The sequence below is a fragment of the Epargyreus clarus genome, unplaced genomic scaffold, assembly GCF_041222505.1.
Source record: "Epargyreus clarus isolate Ecla_fem2 unplaced genomic scaffold, WU_Ecla_fem_2.2 ptg000006l, whole genome shotgun sequence".
Lineage (NCBI taxonomy): Eukaryota > Metazoa > Arthropoda > Insecta > Lepidoptera > Hesperiidae > Epargyreus > Epargyreus clarus.
Window position 1 is genome coordinate 10,312,647 of NW_027332214.1, and position 18,940 is coordinate 10,331,586.

At 34.1% G+C, this 18,940-nt stretch overlaps 4 protein-coding genes across 4 annotated transcripts in view; 2 read left to right on the forward strand and 2 right to left on the reverse strand.

Moving 5' to 3' along the window:
* GluProRS (Glutamyl-prolyl-tRNA synthetase) overlaps window positions 1-12,101 on the forward strand; it is a 53,970-nt gene extending 41,869 nt beyond the window's left edge. The window contains exons 23-30 of the mRNA XM_073074019.1: window positions 169-369; window positions 1,292-1,409; window positions 1,858-1,997; window positions 6,661-6,787; window positions 7,167-7,408; window positions 9,649-9,809; window positions 10,736-10,879; window positions 11,878-12,101. Coding sequence (XP_072930120.1) covers window positions 169-369; window positions 1,292-1,409; window positions 1,858-1,997; window positions 6,661-6,787; window positions 7,167-7,408; window positions 9,649-9,809; window positions 10,736-10,879; window positions 11,878-12,043 — 1,299 coding nt within the window. The 3' untranslated portion in view covers window positions 12,044-12,101. The remainder of the gene's footprint in view (window positions 1-168; window positions 370-1,291; window positions 1,410-1,857; window positions 1,998-6,660; window positions 6,788-7,166; window positions 7,409-9,648; window positions 9,810-10,735; window positions 10,880-11,877) is intronic.
* A 1,095-nt stretch (window positions 12,102-13,196) lies between these two features.
* Window positions 13,197-14,399, reverse strand: LOC140742939 (uncharacterized). The gene has a single exon (XM_073074021.1). It carries the CDS (start codon window positions 14,066-14,068, stop codon window positions 13,436-13,438), a length of 633 nt encoding a protein of 210 aa, XP_072930122.1. The 5' UTR covers window positions 14,069-14,399; the 3' UTR covers window positions 13,197-13,435.
* A 367-nt stretch (window positions 14,400-14,766) lies between these two features.
* LOC140742940 (uncharacterized) lies at window positions 14,767-15,822 on the reverse strand. Its single transcript, XM_073074023.1, has one exon. It carries the CDS (start codon window positions 15,643-15,645, stop codon window positions 15,019-15,021), a length of 627 nt encoding a protein of 208 aa, XP_072930124.1. The 5' UTR covers window positions 15,646-15,822; the 3' UTR covers window positions 14,767-15,018.
* A 292-nt stretch (window positions 15,823-16,114) lies between these two features.
* Window positions 16,115-18,891, forward strand: LOC140742942 (ribosomal RNA processing protein 36 homolog). Its single transcript, XM_073074025.1, has 4 exons — window positions 16,115-16,280; window positions 16,437-16,675; window positions 17,399-17,679; window positions 18,713-18,891. The coding sequence occupies exons 1-4, from the start codon at window positions 16,239-16,241 to the stop codon at window positions 18,853-18,855; spliced, it is 705 nt and encodes a 234-aa protein (XP_072930126.1). The 5' UTR covers window positions 16,115-16,238; the 3' UTR covers window positions 18,856-18,891.
* Window positions 18,892-18,940: the final 49 nt, after the last annotated feature.

Genomic DNA, 18,940 nt, shown 5'->3' on the forward strand with positions numbered 1-18,940 from the left:
ACAAACTCTTGTTTTTATTGAAACAAAAAATCGGTCATTTTGTATAAATTTTCCATGCTACAATTGACAGTTTGTATTTAGCGTCCCCTTAAACAAATTGTCCGCCGTTACAAGTGGCGCCTCTACCGGGACAAACCCGCATAACAAGTTGCGTGTTTTCTCCACCAGGCGGCGCTGGAGCGCGAGAAGGCGCACATCGCGGACTTCGCGCCCGAGGTCGCCTGGGTGACGCACTCCGGTGACACGGAGCTAGCAGAGCACATCGCGGTGCGGCCGACGTCCGAGACCGTGATGTACCCGGCGTACGCGCGCTGGCTGCAGTCGCACCGCGACCTGCCCATCAAGCTCAACCAGTGGAACAACGTCGTGGTGAGTGCGGTGTTACGTGCGATCATAGATTAGTAAAGATTACTCACTCCTAACAAGAAAATGTACCCAGTTTTGAGAATTGCAATAGTTGCGTAAAAAAGTTATGCCACGTCTCCATGCTAAAATGTGCCTAAAATATTTGAAATAATTGTTTATTTATTACGTAAATTACGCAATATTACGCAAGTTATTTATTCGTAAATTTTCTCTAAAAATGTTTTTATTTGTCAAGAATTCAAAAAAAGAACTTACTAAAATAAGCCATTTGTGGCTTCATTCGACTTCAAGGCGGCGAAGTATCTTTACTAATCTATGCGTGTAATGGGAACCCTTTGTGGTTTGACAGCGGACGATTTTCAGAGAGCAGATATCGCCGTGCATGCTAATATCCTGGTTTGAACTTTTAACGTATAAAATACTCGTAGTCGTATTGTAGCTGTGTGGCCGAATAGGTGTTGGGATGCGCATGATTTCCGGTCCTGGAAAGTTTAAAGGTGATACTTATTTGATCCTTGAAGGTGATTGATTTTTGCAAGAAACGTTCCATCTAAGTCCTCAAGGGTAGCGACGCATATGTCACAAAGCTCATGTAATTGCCAATTCTATCTAGGGTTGATTATAGATATCCATTTACGACAGTCACCATTTGACATTTAGTAAGTAAGTATAACACTTACTTACTATATTATAAGTAAATAAGGTAAGAAAGAAATATTGAAGAAATTGCTTAAAAGTAAAAAAGTTGTACCTTAGAGGTACCACCTTAGAACTTTTTATGATAAATAAATACTAGCGATCATTCTCAAGCATATTTGCACAATTTCCATGTACCTATTAATAATTGTGTATAAAAAACTAATTTTATAAAACAATACTAAATCACTAATCTTACAAAACTTCTACAATATGTGCATGTTTACAGCGCTGGGAGTTCAAGCAACCGCAGCCGTTCCTCCGCACCCGCGAGTTCCTCTGGCAGGAGGGGCACACCGCCTTCCGTACTGTGGAGGAGGCTGATGAGGAAGTCCTCCAAATACTTGGTATGTAATAGAAATAGCAAACGTACATCCATAAATCATACTTCTTCTAGCTAGGGCCTTAAAATGCAATTGACACCACAAAGTAATTTCATTTTTTTTATTTTTTTAGTAATAATACGATACGGTACGATCATATTTAACCGACTTCAAAAAGGAGGTGGTTATTGTAATGTCCTTTTTATTTTTTTACTTGTTGCATATGTACACGTTGATACATACATATAAGAAATGAGAAGTCAGCCCCCATATTATTTGTCAAGGGATTGCTAACCGAGATTAGCCGAGAAGTTGTAGTTATGTAGAAACAGACACAATAGTTTATTTAACTTCGATATTTAAGTTACATGGATATATAACTCCTTACTTTATCTAAATTTATTTTCATAAAAATAGATTATATGTCATTATATTATTTACTATTAAACTTTATTTATTTGCATATGTGCAGAGCTGTACCGTCGCGTGTACGAGGAGCTGCTGGCGATCCCGGTGGTGCGCGGCCGCAAGACGGAGAAGGAGAAGTTCGCGGGCGGCGCCTACACCACCACCGTCGAGGCGTACATCCCAGCCAGCGGCCGTGGGATACAGGTTACGAAGATGTTTCATATACTTCCCCATTCACCAAGCAATTTTTCTCCATTCGCCTAGGGTTGACTGGTAGAGAATGCCATCGGGCATTAAGTTTGCCCTGTTGTAATATAACTTTGTGTTAGTGTTACAATAAATAAATAAATACTCATCTATCAAGGTCTATCTATCAAGTTTGGAAGGCCATTCTTAGGTGTTGCGTACATGGTTTTTTTTAATTATTATTAACATCGACATTGTAAATTTATATACTTTATTTTTATCTGTCTATAGAAATGTATTTATAATGATTGTTAATAAGTGTAAAGTGTGCATAACCGTTCTTCTTAACTTAACTTCTTAACTAACATTAAACAATAAATGAATAAAATGTAATAACGATATTCGTTTGGATAGTAATGAATTGTGTCTGAATTTTATAAGAGTAGATATTTCATTGACGTCTTCAAAAAGGCCATAAGAAAGCTCTCTTATATTATAATTGTTATAAATGACTATTGACAGAAATTGTACCCCAATTTTGAAAGTCAATACTAGATGCAAATCTTACTCGTTATATATATATATATATATATATATATATATATATATATATATATATATATATACATCCCACAAACATTCCTGCGTCCTTCTATTGCCAACTTATCATTTAATGTTGCGTCCACCGCGTTTCTGCTTCCGTATACGGACGCAGTTTTGCAATCGCCGTGAGTTTTTGGTAACGTACTGTGCTGACATCTATGCTACTAAATTTCAATTTTTGTTCGGACGCACTTTTGTTCTAAGAGTGAAATTTTAATTCGCAACTCAGCCGCACCTCGTTGGAGGCGCTGGATGCGCCTGCGTATATCTTCGCCCCTCTGTACCTCACCCCTTAAACGTATATTTTGAACCATCTGAACGACTGTTCCGCGTCCTAAGGATTTTATGGATAAACTGGTTCTAACCGGTTATTCTCACCTGTGCTCCTTAACGGTGCCTCTTTGCTAGGAATCTATGTCTCGATGGAAAGTATAATCTTCATAACAGAAATAAATTATCAATTAATTTCGTAGGTATTTAGGCACTTCTGCGAAACGTGTATTTGTTTCGCATTTCATAAAAAACAATATTATAATTACTAATTAATAGCAACCTAAACAAACAAAAAAATAAGATGAAGTTCGTTCGCGCAATTTTAGATGTTTGTAGTTTTTTTTATTGTTTTTTTCACAAGTGCAGTAAATATAAACAAAAGAGCCTTTATGAGCTAGAATAAATAATAAATTATATTAAATTTATTCGCAAGTATATTCAGGCACCTAAAGCATTAAAGTCGGTCATGTCCACTTGAAATACCACAAGACCAACCGAACATCAAGATTTTCAGTATATTATGAAATGTCCTTTTATTAAGTACTACGCAACATTAAAATCTTGGTTAGCATGTTTTTTCAATGGTTGCTTTATAATAGGTTCTACGGCGCTGCGTTTGCGCGATAGCATATGATGCTTATATGAGTTTGTGTCTTCATCAGTAGCAGTACTATATTCTGTCTTCCCATGATTCTGATTACTGAAATCTTTGGTTTTACAGTTTTTGTTCTTTCGGTTAAAATTTGAATGGAATTTTTTTCTAATCTTGAAACACTTTTCGCAGTAATTATAATTAGGGATGCTGTTATGTCTTCCCCAAAGAGCGCACTTTATAAAATAGTGAAAAATAATTTCTGAGTCACTACTTTCTGAATTCGTCATGTCTGAATCCACCAAGCTGAACTTTCCTGGTGACATCGAATTCTTACCAGTCAAGAGCTCTGACTCGCTATAACTGTCGTTACTCAAAGATGTTTCAGTATCGCTGCATACTCCAGAGACTATCGACAAAAGAGCTACGACCCCGGGATCGCTCTGATCTAGCACTCATCCTTCAATTATCAATAGGGAATATGCACATTTTTAACCGACTTCAAAAAGGAGGTGGTTATCAATTCGGCCGGTATCTTTTTTTTTTATGTATGTACACAAATTACTCCGCCGTTAGTGGACCGATTTTAATAATTCTTTTTTTATTGTATAGAGACGAGCTGGAAGTTGGTCCCATTTAAATATGGTTAGGATCCATCGATGGATTCTAGAGAAAATGAGGGGAACTCTTCCACCCATGTAAATATAACAGCCATAACTTCGCCGTTTATGAACCTATTTTAATGCCTTTAATTTCCTGTGTGGACAATTGCTAAAGTTGGTCCCATTTAATTATGATGAGGATCAGAGTGGGTTCTGGAGACAAAATATGTAACTCCTTAACGGATGGGTATAATTGAGTTTTGTTTGAAGATATTTTGTGTAGGTTCTAATGAAATTGCAAAGCCAGTTCATCATTGACTATTTAAGGGTCTGATAATGTGGCTCGGAGACAAAATATGTAACTCCTCAACCGATGGGAATAATTGAGTTGTATTTGAAGATATTAGGGGTAGGTTCGAATGAAATTGCAAAGCCAGTTCATCATTGACTATTTAATTAGGTTAGGTTGGAATATATAAGACAATATAAAATTAAGCGAGCAGGGCGCGGCAGCGCCCTGCGAGCGTTCGGTTCCGATCAATGTAAACTCAGAGGTTACTTTCATGATCACGTTAATACAATTTTATATTGTATTAATATAAATGTTAGAATATAATCACTAAAAAGGGTGAAAAAAAATCTTAACAAAAAAATACAACCGACTTCTATGTCACTAAAAAGTAAAAAATAAATGAAATAAATGTTGGTTTTGTTCATATTTCTGAAGTCGGCGCTCATATTAGACACGCTGTTTACATCATTATCCAACGAAATATATTGAGAGAAAAGATAATTGAAATAATTCAATTATCTTTTACTTTGTAGTGACATAGAAGTCGGTTTTACTTTTTTGTTATTTTTTTTATTTTATTATTTTAAACTTATCACTTCGCCTTAATGTAGTAAAAAATATAAACAATGTTATTAGTGTTTCAAATATTTTTTTAAAAATTATTTAATGTATCGGTACAATTTGACAGGTTTGAACGCCGCAATTTTTCCCGCTCTTTGAATGACGTCACGGAACGTGTTTTTTGTTGCTAGCTATATGCACATAATATTATTATTTAAAGTTTTCAGGCTACATCGCTATTTACATCACGAGAAAGGCTAAATAACCACTTTATAGATGTTTCCTAGAGTAATTGTACATAAACACTACTATAAACAAATTACATTGTGTTTTTTTTTCTGTTTCAAAATATGTGAAAATACGAAAAAGATGGTGTAAGATAGGAAACAGATAAAGTATCTCTAAAATCGCATTAACATTTGCATTTACTGTAACAAACAATAATTTTAGGTAAATAATTTTAAAATATTGCATTCATCATCTACTTTGTTTGGTACTTATTGACATCTATATGATACACTATCATTTGAAACACACAAAATGCATTAAAATCTATTAGAATATTATAAAGATTAAGATAGGCGAATGTTAACAACATTTAAGTTATGATCAGTTAAATATTTCTGAATTGACCTAAGCATAAAAACTCGTTTATCCATTTTTGCATGTTTTTGGTAAATAGTCCGATTGTGCTTTGACAAAACTAGTTTCAATCATTGTTCTTGATTATTTCTTATATAGAAAAATCGCACTAGGTAATAGTAAACACTGCAGGAATCTTAATAAAAACATTTTTTATCTCAAACAGTATGAATATCGACGCCGCCGTGCGTGACGTCATGTTTCGATTCGACCAATGGCAATGCGTTTTGCAAATTTGAATTTCGCTCGCATAATTTACGATTTTTGATTAAAGTTTTAATCAATTTTATACGAAATAAATAAAAAAAAATTGTTGAGATGTCACTTCAGGACCATAAAGTACCGAGGAAAAAAAATAACAAGAAAATCTAAATCACATGCATATTCCCTATTATAAATTAAAACAAAAAACTGAAGATGGAAAGTAAATGTTTAGACATTCCTAATAACAAAGAGGTCGTCTGTTTTTAAGGGATGCCTTTAATGAATAAAGACAATATACAAGTTTTCAAACATCCGTTCCCTAAAAATTTTACCGGAGTTTATTTCGTACGTACTTAGGTAGTTCTTCGAGGACACTTTGGCTGTATACCTACATTTTCGAAGCATTGACCTCTAATGGAGGCAACATTGGCGGCGGAGTATTTGGATGTAATATGGAGGGCGAAATGAAAAATGTGTATAATGTCATTTTTGTCAGTTATGTCTAAGTAATTGTGAGTAATGTCATCTATGTAATGTATTAAAGAATATACACAGCAACTATAAGCAAAAAAGAGAAAATAAATAGATGACGCAGAAATGCTGGTCTTTGGAAGGACGCAGAAATGATACCGGGATTTAAATATATATATATATATATATATATATATATATACAATTTTTCATCTTTACAATTTTTGTAATGTAATTCCCTAAATTACACTTCTACTTTCGGTATTTAAATTCGTATGATATAGATTACAGATTGTAAATAGAATTCCATCATTTTTCTCGAAATAAATATACCACACATTTCCTACCTAAAACACAACAAGTATGTAACACAAATAATGTAGCAATAGAAACAAAACAGTAACTTAATATATTTTTTATTAAAATACATTTTAAATTCAGGGCGCGACCAGTCACCACCTTGGGCAGAACTTTTCTAAGATGTTCGAGATCGTATACGACGATCCCGACACGCAAGAAAAGAAGTACGTCTACCAGAACTCCTGGGGTCTCACCACCAGAACTATTGGTATGTTTTATTCATATTCATTTTGGTATTTTTGTGTAAAGGTTATGTAGTTTTTTTTAAATATAATATAGGAGTAGCAGACGAGCATGCAGTCCACCTGATGGTAAGTGGCTACTGCCGCCCATGGACATCTGTGATCAACCCCAGATAGGATCAGATATTCCTAGCTGATGTCAGCCACAGATGCGCCGCTACTCCTGAGGACTAAGCTGGAACGCCTCGGAAAAGTATGTCCCCCTTACCACACCCTTCAAAACGGAACACAGTAGCGCCTAACACTGACATTATTGATATAGGTGTGGCGGAGTGCCGCCGGAGTCGTACCACAAAGGGATCTACCAACTTCAAAACTCATCTCAACTCATCCCACCATTTTCAGGTGTAATGGTCCTAGTGCACGGCGATAACCGTGGTCTTGTTCTGCCGCCCCGCGTGGCCGAGATCCAGGCCATCGTGGTTCCCTGTGGAGTCACTGCCTCCAGTACTGCGGAGGAGAGGAAGGCTCTCACGGACTCCTGCAAGGCGCTGGTGGAGGAACTCCGTGCGGCGGGCTTAAGGGCGGATGGTGACTATAGGGATAACTACTCGCCAGGGTGGAAGTTCAATCATTGGGAGTTGAAGGTGAATTAGACTTGTCTAAAGTCCTCTGAATATTGAATACAATTTTAGTTGCAGCGCTTTACCGGTTGGAGGGATCGTCATTTTCATTGGACAATTTGTCTGTGAGAGTTGAAGGTTAATTAAATTTAATTTGCAGATTATTTATTATTAGGAGATCTTACCAATTGTTAGGATTATTGTTCTTGAAGAATTTTAGTTCGAAAGCTTAAGGTTACTGATGCTTTATTTGATAATTAATTATCTTAAGAAAGCTACAAAAAAGGTAGTGTCATTTGTTGTTTATGTATGGATCAAATTCAAATTTCAAATTCAAATCTCATTTATTCAAAATTGATTCATATAGAATACTTTTTGAAAGTCAACAAACTACCACCGCTTCGGAAGGTATTTCGCTATGGAGAAGAAGCGGCGCAAGAAACTCCATACGTGTGCATATTTGCATCTTTTAAAGAGTAAATAATATACAATTTTACATAGTGGTACATATAATTATTTTTTGATGTTGGAGCTGGAGTTGTCATACCATACGGATTTATCATTTAAGTACTGATTTACATTATAATAAGCTTTTTTATATAAAGTTAATTTTATAGTAGATTTAAACCTTTTCTCGGATAGATCGATAATGTCTTTTGGTATTTTATTGTAGAAACGAATACAGTTCCCCATAAAAGAATTACACACCTTGCTTAATCTAAATTGAGGTATGGCCAATTTATCTTTATTTCTAGTATTATGACTGTGCCTATTATAATTTTTTTCCAAAGAAGAATAATTTTTGCGAGCATATAAGATATTTTCATAAATATATTGACTAGGCACTGTCAAAATATTTATAGATTTAAACAGTTCTCGTAAGGACTCACGGGGGCGAAGACTATAAATGGCTCTAATTGCACGTTTTTGAAGTATAAAAATGACATCTATGCTAGCAGCGTTACCCCACAGCAGAATACCGTAAGACATAATGCTATGAAAATAACTAAAGTAAACAAGCCTGGCGGTTGGTATATCGGTAAGATGTCTTATTTTCTTTACCGCATAGGCTGCCGAACTAAGTCTACTACATAACTTTGCTATCTGAGGGCTCCATTGTAGTTTAGAATCTAAATTTATCCCTAAGAAAACTGTTTCATCTACAAATTCTAAGTGATCATTGTTAAGGGTAACATTCATCGTCAGCTTTTTAACATTAGGCAGAGCAAATCGGACACATTTAGTCTTTTTATTATTTAATACAAGATTGTTTGCGCTAAACCAGTTGTGAATTATGTCAAGTGCTTTATTGACAGCGCTCACGTCGTTAGATTGTCTTTTAACTTTAAATATTAAGGAAGTATCGTCAGCAAACAACACAACCTTTGATAAGTCCTGCATTACATACGGTAGATCATTAATGTATACCAAAAACAAGAATGGCCCCAAAATAGAGCCTTGTGGGACGCCTACTTTAACACCAGAACCTAACGATTTGTGTCCCTTAACCTGAACTCGTTGTACTCTATTATCTAGATAAGACCTAAGCAGTTTTAGAGACGTACCGCGTATACCATAATATTCCAACTTTAACAAGAGAGTTTTATGTTCTACACAATCAAATGCCTTAGAAAGATCACAGAATACACCTATAGTATCCTGCGCATCTTCCCAAGCGTCAAAAATGTTTCGCATTAATTCAACACCCGCATCAACGGTTGATCTACCTTTGGTGAAGCCGAACTGTTTATTATGGAATAAATTATAAAAATTAAAGTGTACTAATAATTGATTAAGTATTAGTTTTTCAAATATTTTACTAAAAACAGGCAAAACAGATATTGGTCTATAATTACTAGGATCTTTGTTGTCACCAGACTTAAATAGAGGAATGACCTTACTTTGTTTCATTAGATCAGGAAAGCAACCATGATCAACGCATAAATTAAAAATTTTGGCTAAGTAAGGAGCTATAGTCTCAATAATAAAACTACAAATTTTTATAGACATTCCCCATAAATCCTCAGTAGTTTTAATATTTATATCTTTGAACACTTTAATTACTTCTTTGCTATTAACATGATCATTATTTATACGACTGAAATACTAAAATCATTGCAATTAAAGCTACTACTAGTTATGCAATTTATTATAAACGATATTACGGTATACATAAAATTATATAATTTGTGTTTTTATTAATTGAAATTTGTAATATGGATGTTCTAAATTTTTTACTATTTAACATTATTTTGAAACTGCAGGGTGTCCCGGTCCGTGTGGAGTTGGGGCCAAAGGACATCGCCCGCGGTGAGATCGTAGCGGTTCGTCGCTTGACTGGTGAAAAGATCACGTTCAAACGTGCCGAGGCGGCTAAGGAGCTGATCGCTCTACTCGACAGAACTCACGACGAGATGCTCGCCAAGTTTGTATTAGTTACATTGTTTCTACTAATTATTAACATATTAAAGAAGCCTTAAGCTCAGTCGGTATAAGCTGTGTTTTCTATTTGTAAGTTCATCACTATCAGGCCGTTCTATTTAATTGTTGACAATATTGCTGTATTACAGTTTTACTGAGAATAATATCGGTACGTTTTCCATAATTATTGTTAAGCGTCGCAAACTCATTATTGACCTACTGCTAGGTCTCCCCTCGAGGGAAACTGAGGGGCTAACAACTGGTTCAACATTAAGTAATTTGTTTTTTTTTACGAAATATTACTGTATAATACGAAATGTTTTATCACACGCAGTTTTTAATAATTTGTTATAATACTATACTTTTTTTTACTAGACTTAGTCCAGAGTTTGTAAATATAAACATACTTAGTTAGTAGTAGTTAGTTCTATTTTAATATCGTGATTCAGGATACTTGTAGCGCCATCTCTTAGTGTAGAGCGAAAAGTCTCTTACTATAATATAAAATTATCTATTCGCTTATAATCACATATATTATTTATCTTATATATAAAATTCTCGTGTCACAATGTTAGTTTCCGTACTCCTCCGAAACGGCTTTACCGATTTTCACCAAATGTTATATGCGTATTCAATAGGTCTGAGAATCGGCTTCTATCTATTTTTCATCCCCTAAGTGATAAAGGTTGTTCGACCTTTACATTTTTTTTTAATTTTTGAACAATTTTTTTTGTTTTTATTTTTCTATAATGTAGCATTAAAACACATACAACCCTAAATTTTTACCCTTTTATCACCAACCCCTTTTTTTAATAGCCATTTCAGTAATTTCATCATTTTTCATACCGATGTTAGATTTGTAATTTTTTTATATGGCAACACAACGTTTGCCGGTTCAGCTAGTAACTAGTTATTTTAATATGTAACCAGGGCGATCAAGGAGCGAGACGAGCGAGTGTCGCAAGTGAACAAGTGGGAGCAGTTCACGGAGGCGCTCGAGCGTAAGCACATCCTGCTGGCGCCCTTCTGCGGCGAGACGCCCTGCGAGGACAACATCAAGAACGATAGTGCGAGGTAATGCTTTTGATTTTAGTTTACCTAACGAATAAATTGAAATTACTTTTATAATAAGTTACGACACAAATACTTGATTGCAAGGTATTTTTATACAAAGTCTGGCAAATAAGAATAAATACGCAATTATGAATTTTGTTCTTTTTAACCATAGATTAGTAAAAATTACTCACTCCTAACAAGAAAATGTAACCAGTTTTAACTATGGAAATTGTCACTGTCACCTATTTTCGTGTTTGAAAAATATAAAAAAAGGTAGTTTTTAACGAAACGAAACGATATATCCGCACTTTTTCTTCGATTTCGTGTTTTTGTACCACTTAACTGCACATGTCGGCATTGTTCCGCGTAAAATACACCATGACAGTCATTAAACGGCTGACACATGATCAGCCATTTAATGGCTTCCTTCAATTACAAGGCGGTGAGATATCTATATTTATTTATGGTTGCCGCAGGAACAAGTTGACATTACTTATAAAATAATTCAGACACAAATACTATAGATTGCAAAGTATTTTTATACCAAGTCTCGTGATTATTACAATAAATACGCTAGAAAATGTATAATTTTCTTCTTTTCTTTATGACTCCTATTATAATATTAGTTGTATTATAATGATGGCTGAACCTTTTTCTAACTAGTAATATAATAATTATTGAATTATTATCATATATTAGTTACTATTATTATATATTAGTTATTATTATCATATATTAGTTAATAATACTGGGCATTGTACCCAGTTGAAGGGAGATCTAAATGATGCATGTATCTTGTATACTTATGAGCACTACATTTTTATTTTTTACAGAAATTACGAGTGTGTTTAATGTATTGTTTATAACAAATTTGGTATAAAATTTAAATTCATGCAATTTTAATTCAATGTTTAACAGATTTAAATAGAACTTAAAATGAGTTTTAAACTGATTATTGCAACTTGGATTTCATACAATACTTCCTACATATTACTAATTAATTCATGTTTGATCAGGACTGACGACGACTCCACAACTGACGTGAAGGCCCCGGCGATGGGGGCGAAGTCTCTCTGCATTCCGTTCGAGCAGCCGCGCGCCCTCACCCCCGAGGACCGCTGTATCCACCCCGCTTGCAAGAACAAGCCTAAATTCATTACATTGTTCGGACGCAGCTATTAATCAGTTATATCGTAACCACGTAGTTGTGCTTTCAAAACAATAAATTATTCACTCTTCTTATCCGTGTTTTATTTATAGAAATATCTCCCAATCATACAATTGTGCTTTTAAATCAATAAAATATTCATTCGTCTTATATGTTTTTTTCATAGAAATATCTTATAATCACGAAATTGTGTTTTTAAATCAATATATTATTCACTCGTCTCACCTGTTTTATTTATAGAAATTTTGGTTAATTGTAGCTCATGTAGTCTGTGCTCAATATCACAAAATAAAAAAGTTTTTATTTTGTCTCAATATCATTAATTAATCTACGAAAGAGTACTTGCGGCAAAACATAGTGTTTTTCGATAATTAAATGTAATTTCAAATTAATAAATTATTCAGTCATCTTATCTGTTTTATTTAATAGTACATTACAATATGAGGACGAAAAATTTTTTTCTGACAAGTGTGAGTTTGCAGGCCGAGCCGCAGGCGAGGACTGCAATCACACGAGCCAGAAAAACATTTTTCGTCCGCGTGTTGTATAAAATTTTATATTACGGGGTCGGAAATGGGGGTTTTGCGCACGCGAAGCGTGCGTAAAACGTCCATTTACGCACGCCGTGATATAAAGTAATTTTGATTGATTGTAGCACATTAGTCTATGCTCAATGTCATTAATTAATCTACAAAAAAGTACTTGTGACCAAACAGTCCTTTTTGGTTAATTAAATGTAATTATTCCTTTTTCTTTTCATGTATCTGAACTTATTTATAACATAATAATTATAATGAAAAAAAAGGTGAGATAGCCATGCCATTACCAAATATAGTAAAGGTGTTTTGTAGCAGCAGTGTTTCTACTTAGTGCTGCTACTACTGTGATGCATGTGCTGTAAATTTATATATTTCTATTTACTCTTAACTTTTAGGGGTAGCTGCAATAATAGGCTTAAAAAGAGTGTGATAGAAAACTCTAAGGTTAACCTGTAAGTTAAAAACTAATAGGAAATCACAAAATCTCGATTTTTATAGTTTTTGTACAATGCTTTCTCAAAACCTTATTCAGTATATTTCAAATATTTTACCTAATTTTAAGTATGAGAAAGAATAAAGGACAAAGTCGAAAGTTTCAAAAACATGGAGTTTGAAAAGAATAAACAAATTAATTTCAACTACTCATATATTTCATAAAAGTCATATTTATGAATGATTCTTTACAATACTGAAAGTAATTGGAGTAAAATGTCCTACATTCTACAAAGGTACTTAAAATAATATAAATTTTATCCCTGTATAAATTAAAATACATCAAAATTAAAAAATAAACTCAGTCAAATCAATAAAGGTTCACAGCATTATACATATAACATTGAATGGAATAATACAATTAAGAAGGGTGCATTACTGTGGTTCATATTTTTTCAAATGCTCTTTTAGCTCTCTAATTCTCTCCTTCTTCGTATTCAAAACTTTGACGAACTGCGCATAAAGAGTTGTTTCTACGTGTGCTTTATTCTGAATGACATGTTCTAATTTGTGAGCACATTCCTCCAAATCATCTTTCAACTTATTGTTTGTTTTATTCGCAGCATCAATGTCTGAAATAAGTTTTTTATTCTGTTCCAACAGAAAGTCAATCAATACGTCTTTTGATGCAGCAACTTCATCTCGTTTCAGAGACACTACACCGTGTGTTTTGAGCGCACCTTCAAAGCGTTTCTTCCAAGTGAAATTAGCCGAATTTATATCATCAGAATTGATGATGAAATCGTGTGCAAAGTCTTTATTGTTTCCATTTAAACACTCTTTTATGTTAGAGTAATATTCGTGCGTTGTTTCTTCTAAGCGTTGCAAGCGCTTAGTAGCTGACTCAATAGTATACTTTCCAGTCCAACTCTCATCTTCATAATACAATTGCATATGAAATAAATCGGTAATATCCTCTTTCCAGAATACCTGCACATACAATGACTTGTTATTCACATTAAATTTAGAAATGAATGTGATCTCTTTGGTCTGTGAATTGAAATCCATTTTAAATAAGTGTAATTTTCAATTTATATTTTCGGGTCTTAAAGGTGTTTACTGTTATCAGCAGAACTCAGCGGAATGCGCAGAGTTGATGAAAAATACTTTATATCAATATAGCGACACTGCTTCAGTCATTATTATTTTGGATATTGAAAACGTAATTGAAATTAAATATGTATCGGTAATCTTGGAAGTAGGGTTGGTTTCCCTTTTTCTTCTGTTTTGTTTCAGTGAAACATTTCTATATTTTTGTTTGTATTTCTTTTTCGTATTGATTTTCGTCCGAACCGATTACTCGACTCAGCAAAACGCGACTAAATCAATTGAAATTTGAATGTCACTAATCAATAATCACTATCAAAATGTCACAGGCTAAAAATAATGAATTGCCCTGGATTCTCCCTTTTTATGGCTAATTATTTGTTTTTGTTATTTTTTTTAAACAAGCTACAAGTTGATATAAAAAAACCTTTTGAATCGATTTCAATGTTCCATTGACTAGAAATGGCATGACTTTTCAGGAATCACCGATATTTTAAATAATAAAATCATTAGTGCGTACATAATTAATCGGCAAGTGTCGTTTATTTACTGTATTTTTTTCTTATTATTTATTCCATTGAATCTCTTTCTAGAATGCTGTTTTTATAAAAAAAGATGGAACCTAGAGCGGTTAGCTTTTAAGAGTAAAATAATATATGGTTAAGGATTCGATGTTGTTTTGATTCGTTTAATAAAATGTAGAGTTATGTGTCAAAGTTTTATTATACTTGTTACTCAAATATTTATCACCATTTTATTTCATTTTTTAAAGTATATTTTAATGATGATAATGATTTATCAAACTTAACGTAGGTTTAATACTTAAAATAAATCGTTGTTATTTATTTCCGGTGGCATTTTTGTTACATTTCGCGTTTTATTGGCGTTGGTCTTAAAATTGCCGAAATCGTCTACTTTGATTCACCCCTTCCGTAATTCAATTTTCCAACGTCACCGGTGCGTATGGTATTTGGCTTTTGTAGAAGTATTTTAGACTTTTTCAAATGCAGTAAGTTCAAAAACTTTTCACACAGTGCTTTTTCCATTTCGATTTTTAGGTTTAAAAACTCTTCTGTATCTTTTAAGCACTTTTCATATTCCGTCTTGATACTTTGCAATTCAAATTTCATACCATTTACTTTGCCTATTAAATGTTTGTTTAATGTTAGAAGTACTTCTATTATGTCCGGTTGAACACTTTTTGGTGTTTTATCTAGTTCAACAGGTAGAAAACCTTCTATAATTATCGAACTATTTATCATATGTTTCCAGTAGAAGAACCCACTTTTTAATTCATACAGATAATCTTCTCTATATTGCGATAGACATCGTTTTACGTTACTGAAGTATGCACTTTCGGTCATTTGTAAATTTCTACTAAAACCAGCTAATCTGTTAGGAGAGAATCTTCCTTTCCAAACGTTGTCCTTTGTGTACAGGTACATTTCAAAGGAATTATTCTGCCATCCGATCATCAGGTAGCTGCTACCGACGGATGTTTCCAATTTAGTTACTGTAATTGCTTCATCTAGATCCATAGCTGGTTTTTCTACAATGTTTCGGTTAATAAAATTAATTACTGTTTGCCATTATTTTTTTTTGTATAAGGAAAATATTTATTGTTACTGTTTATTATTTTAAATATTTTAAGGAAATATTTTGATGGTTTGCATTTTAAACACTTGACACATATGACATTATAAAAATTATAGTTTTCATTTGGTATATGTAATTTATTTTTCTATTGTTATTTGGCCTTAAATAATGAAAATAAATAATAATTAAAAAAAAAAACAATTTAAAGAAATTGGTGTACCAACCGTATATTACCGTTTTTTTTTTGTTTTTGTGACATTGGGGTTAATTTCGTTACAGCAATGTAGGTAGGGTTGAAAAGGCAGGAAGCTAAGGCTGTAAAAACAATGTTTAGAAAAACTTATAAGGACTGACGGTTGACATTGACATTTAATCTCAAAGTCATCAATGTCCATTGTCCAACTCTGTCCAACTCCATTGTCCAAATCAAAAGCATAACCTAAGCTCAGCTCATTTGCAGTTGTTTATTATAAATACAAACGTGTACTCAGCTTAAACAGACGAATACCCTGAATAAAATCTGTGTATAGGCGACATGGATTCTGGCGACAGCGATGTACAGGATGATCACGAACGGGTATGTAAATGTAAACAATCAATAAAGGCAGTTGTAAGATCACAGTAAGATTCTATCCTCGTACGGCCCTTGTTCAATTCGCACTTAACCAGAAACGTCTCATACTTGAAGAGGTAATTCCTATGTCAGGAAAACTCATCTTTGTCTTAATTTCAGACTGCAATTCGAAGTGAAATATCCACCTTATCATTTGAAGACCTCCAGAAACTAAAAGAGAGAATTGGCGCTAAGGTATACAAGGAAGTAGTGTTTGGTAAAAAGGAGAAAATTCAGAATGAGAAAAAACTATTTAAGAGAGAAAATAAGAACAGACCGAGAGAGATGAGTGCGAAAAAGCTAGTGCGTATGTTGTTGGATGTGGCACCTGTGAAGAAAAAAGAAATAAGAGATCCAAGGTATCGTACAATTATAAGGCTTTTTAAAATTATATTGTAGATTAGCTTTTATCAGAGGCTTCACTTCAAGTTAGAGGTTTTTATTTATCCCTCTCAAACATTTTTTTAGGATAAAATGTACCCTAAGTATTTTTTTGAGCCCCTGACTATGTGTGTACAAAATTTTATGATAATTGGTTATATAGTTAAGGGGTGGAAGTGCAGCAAATAAACCAACTAACATTGGCATTTATATTCTCTACAAGTTTTTGCCCGCGGCTTCGCCCGCGTTTAAAAGAAATTAATATGACATATAATCGATTATGATATGAAAATAATTGACTTTTTTGGTCCAAAAGATCGATTCTCCGATTAATCGACCTTAGATCGCCATCCCTAGTTCCCGTGGGATTTCCGGGATAAAAACTATCCTATGTCCTTTCTCGGGTCTCAGATTTACTTTGTACAAAAATTCATTAAAATCGGTTCAGTGGTTTAGGCGTGAAGAAGAGACAACCAGACAGACAGACAGACAGACAGAGTTACTTTCGGATTTATAATATTAGTAAGGATTTTTAATTGCATTAGACATTTTCATAGTGACATCTCAATTTTTAAAAGTTTTTGATGCTAAAAGGCTTGCTTTGTTTATATTTTTTTATTTAATCACATACTCAATTAATCAATTGTAAGCTTCAATGCTTATTATAATAAATTACATTTTTCAGTTTTTGTTCTTTACAGATTTGATCCACTTTGCGGTGAGTTCGACAAGAAGGAATTTGCAGCGAACTACAATTTCCTTTCAGATATCAGGATGAAAGACATCAAAGCAATCAGAGCAGAACTGAAGCAAACAACAGATCCTGAAAGAGAGATAAAGTTGCGCCGTTTGTTGCAAAGATTGAATGACCAACATAAGGCAAATAAGAAATTCAAAGTTGATAGCGAGGAGACAGAGAAGCACAAGCATGAGGTAGAACAGCAGTATAGAGAAGGGAAACAACCTCACTTCAAGAACAGAGGTAAGATTGGTTTGGAAATGTGTATCCCAATTCTTTGTATACATCAATTTGTTTTTTTTTTTTATATTATCGGAGTAACAGACGAGCATGCAGTCCACTTGATGGTAAGTGGCTACTGTCGCCCATGGACATTGGTAATCAACCCCAGATAGGATTAGATATTCCTAACTGTGGTCGGCCACAGATGTGCTGCTACCCCTGAGGACTTAGCTGGAACACCTCAGAAAAGTATGTCTCCCTTACCACACCCTTCAAACCAGAACGCAGCAGCTCTCAACACTGCTGTTATGAGGCAGAAATAGGTGTGGCGGTGGTGCCGCCGGATTGCCGCAGGTTGAATAAGGTGTCATTGCCTTCAGTTTCTAAATCAATTCAATGGTTATGATAGTTTAGGATGATGATTAAAGGTGGTGGAACCCTCTGTGGTTTGACTCCAGCGGCACCACTGCCACTCCTATTTCTACTAAATATGGATTGAAGGCTGTGGTAAGGTAAACATATTTTTCCTAGGAATTCCAGTTTAGTCCTCAAGAGTAACAGCGCATCTGTGGCCAGGTGTGTGGTCTCATATAGGAATATAATTTTATCTGGGATTAATTACAGACGTCTATCGGCTACAGTAACCACTTACCGTCAGGTAGACTGCGTGCTCATCTGCTATCCCTACATTATGAAAAAAACATGCAAATCAACATTTTATCAAACTAATACTATGGATAATTATTTTTTAAATTTAATAATTTAATTTTTGATGTGAAACATCTATAGCCGCACGTAAAACCGATTTCTGGCGTGGCGACGCATGCCGTGGCGCTTTACGATGGTATATATATACAGTCTATATGCAGTAGTGTTTACGGTGTGGCGACGCGTCGCCATGCGCAAAAATCGTAATATTTTATTTTATCATTATGACATATTTAGTTCCTATCACAATATGTTATTTTCTGCATATTACTTTTAAACAAAATAATGTCGATGTTTCACATCTGCCAGGCGTCCCGTGACGGCTCACATTGTTTTTTTATTACAGCTGAAAGGCGAGTGGAGTCTTTGGTGAAACAATATGAAGAACTGAAGAAAGAGGGTCCAGGGAGAATCCAGAGGCATCTCAAGAGACGACAACAGAAAGTTAAGAAGCGTTCCCATAAGGCTCCCATGGGTGTTGAATCATAATTTTTTTTAAGAAATAAATATTCTTTTTTGTTAACATTATGTTTTATACATTGTAAGACACAAGGTAATTCAGTACAATTATTTT

Excerpts from the sequence above, each read along its gene's own strand:
- LOC140742939 (XM_073074021.1), bottom strand. The coding sequence starts at position 14,068 with ATGGATTTCAATTCACAGACCAAAGAGATCACATTCATTTCTAAATTT.
- LOC140742942 (XM_073074025.1), top strand. The coding sequence starts at position 16,239 with ATGGATTCTGGCGACAGCGATGTACAGGATGATCACGAACGG. Across the intron at positions 16,676-17,398 it reads AAAGAAATAAGAGATCCAAG|ATTTGATCCACTTTGCGGTG; the intron begins GTATCGTACAAT and ends TGTTCTTTACAG. Across the intron at positions 17,680-18,712 it reads ACCTCACTTCAAGAACAGAG|CTGAAAGGCGAGTGGAGTCT; the intron begins GTAAGATTGGTT and ends TTTTTATTACAG.
- LOC140742940 (XM_073074023.1), bottom strand. The coding sequence starts at position 15,645 with ATGGATCTAGATGAAGCAATTACAGTAACTAAATTGGAAACATCCGTC.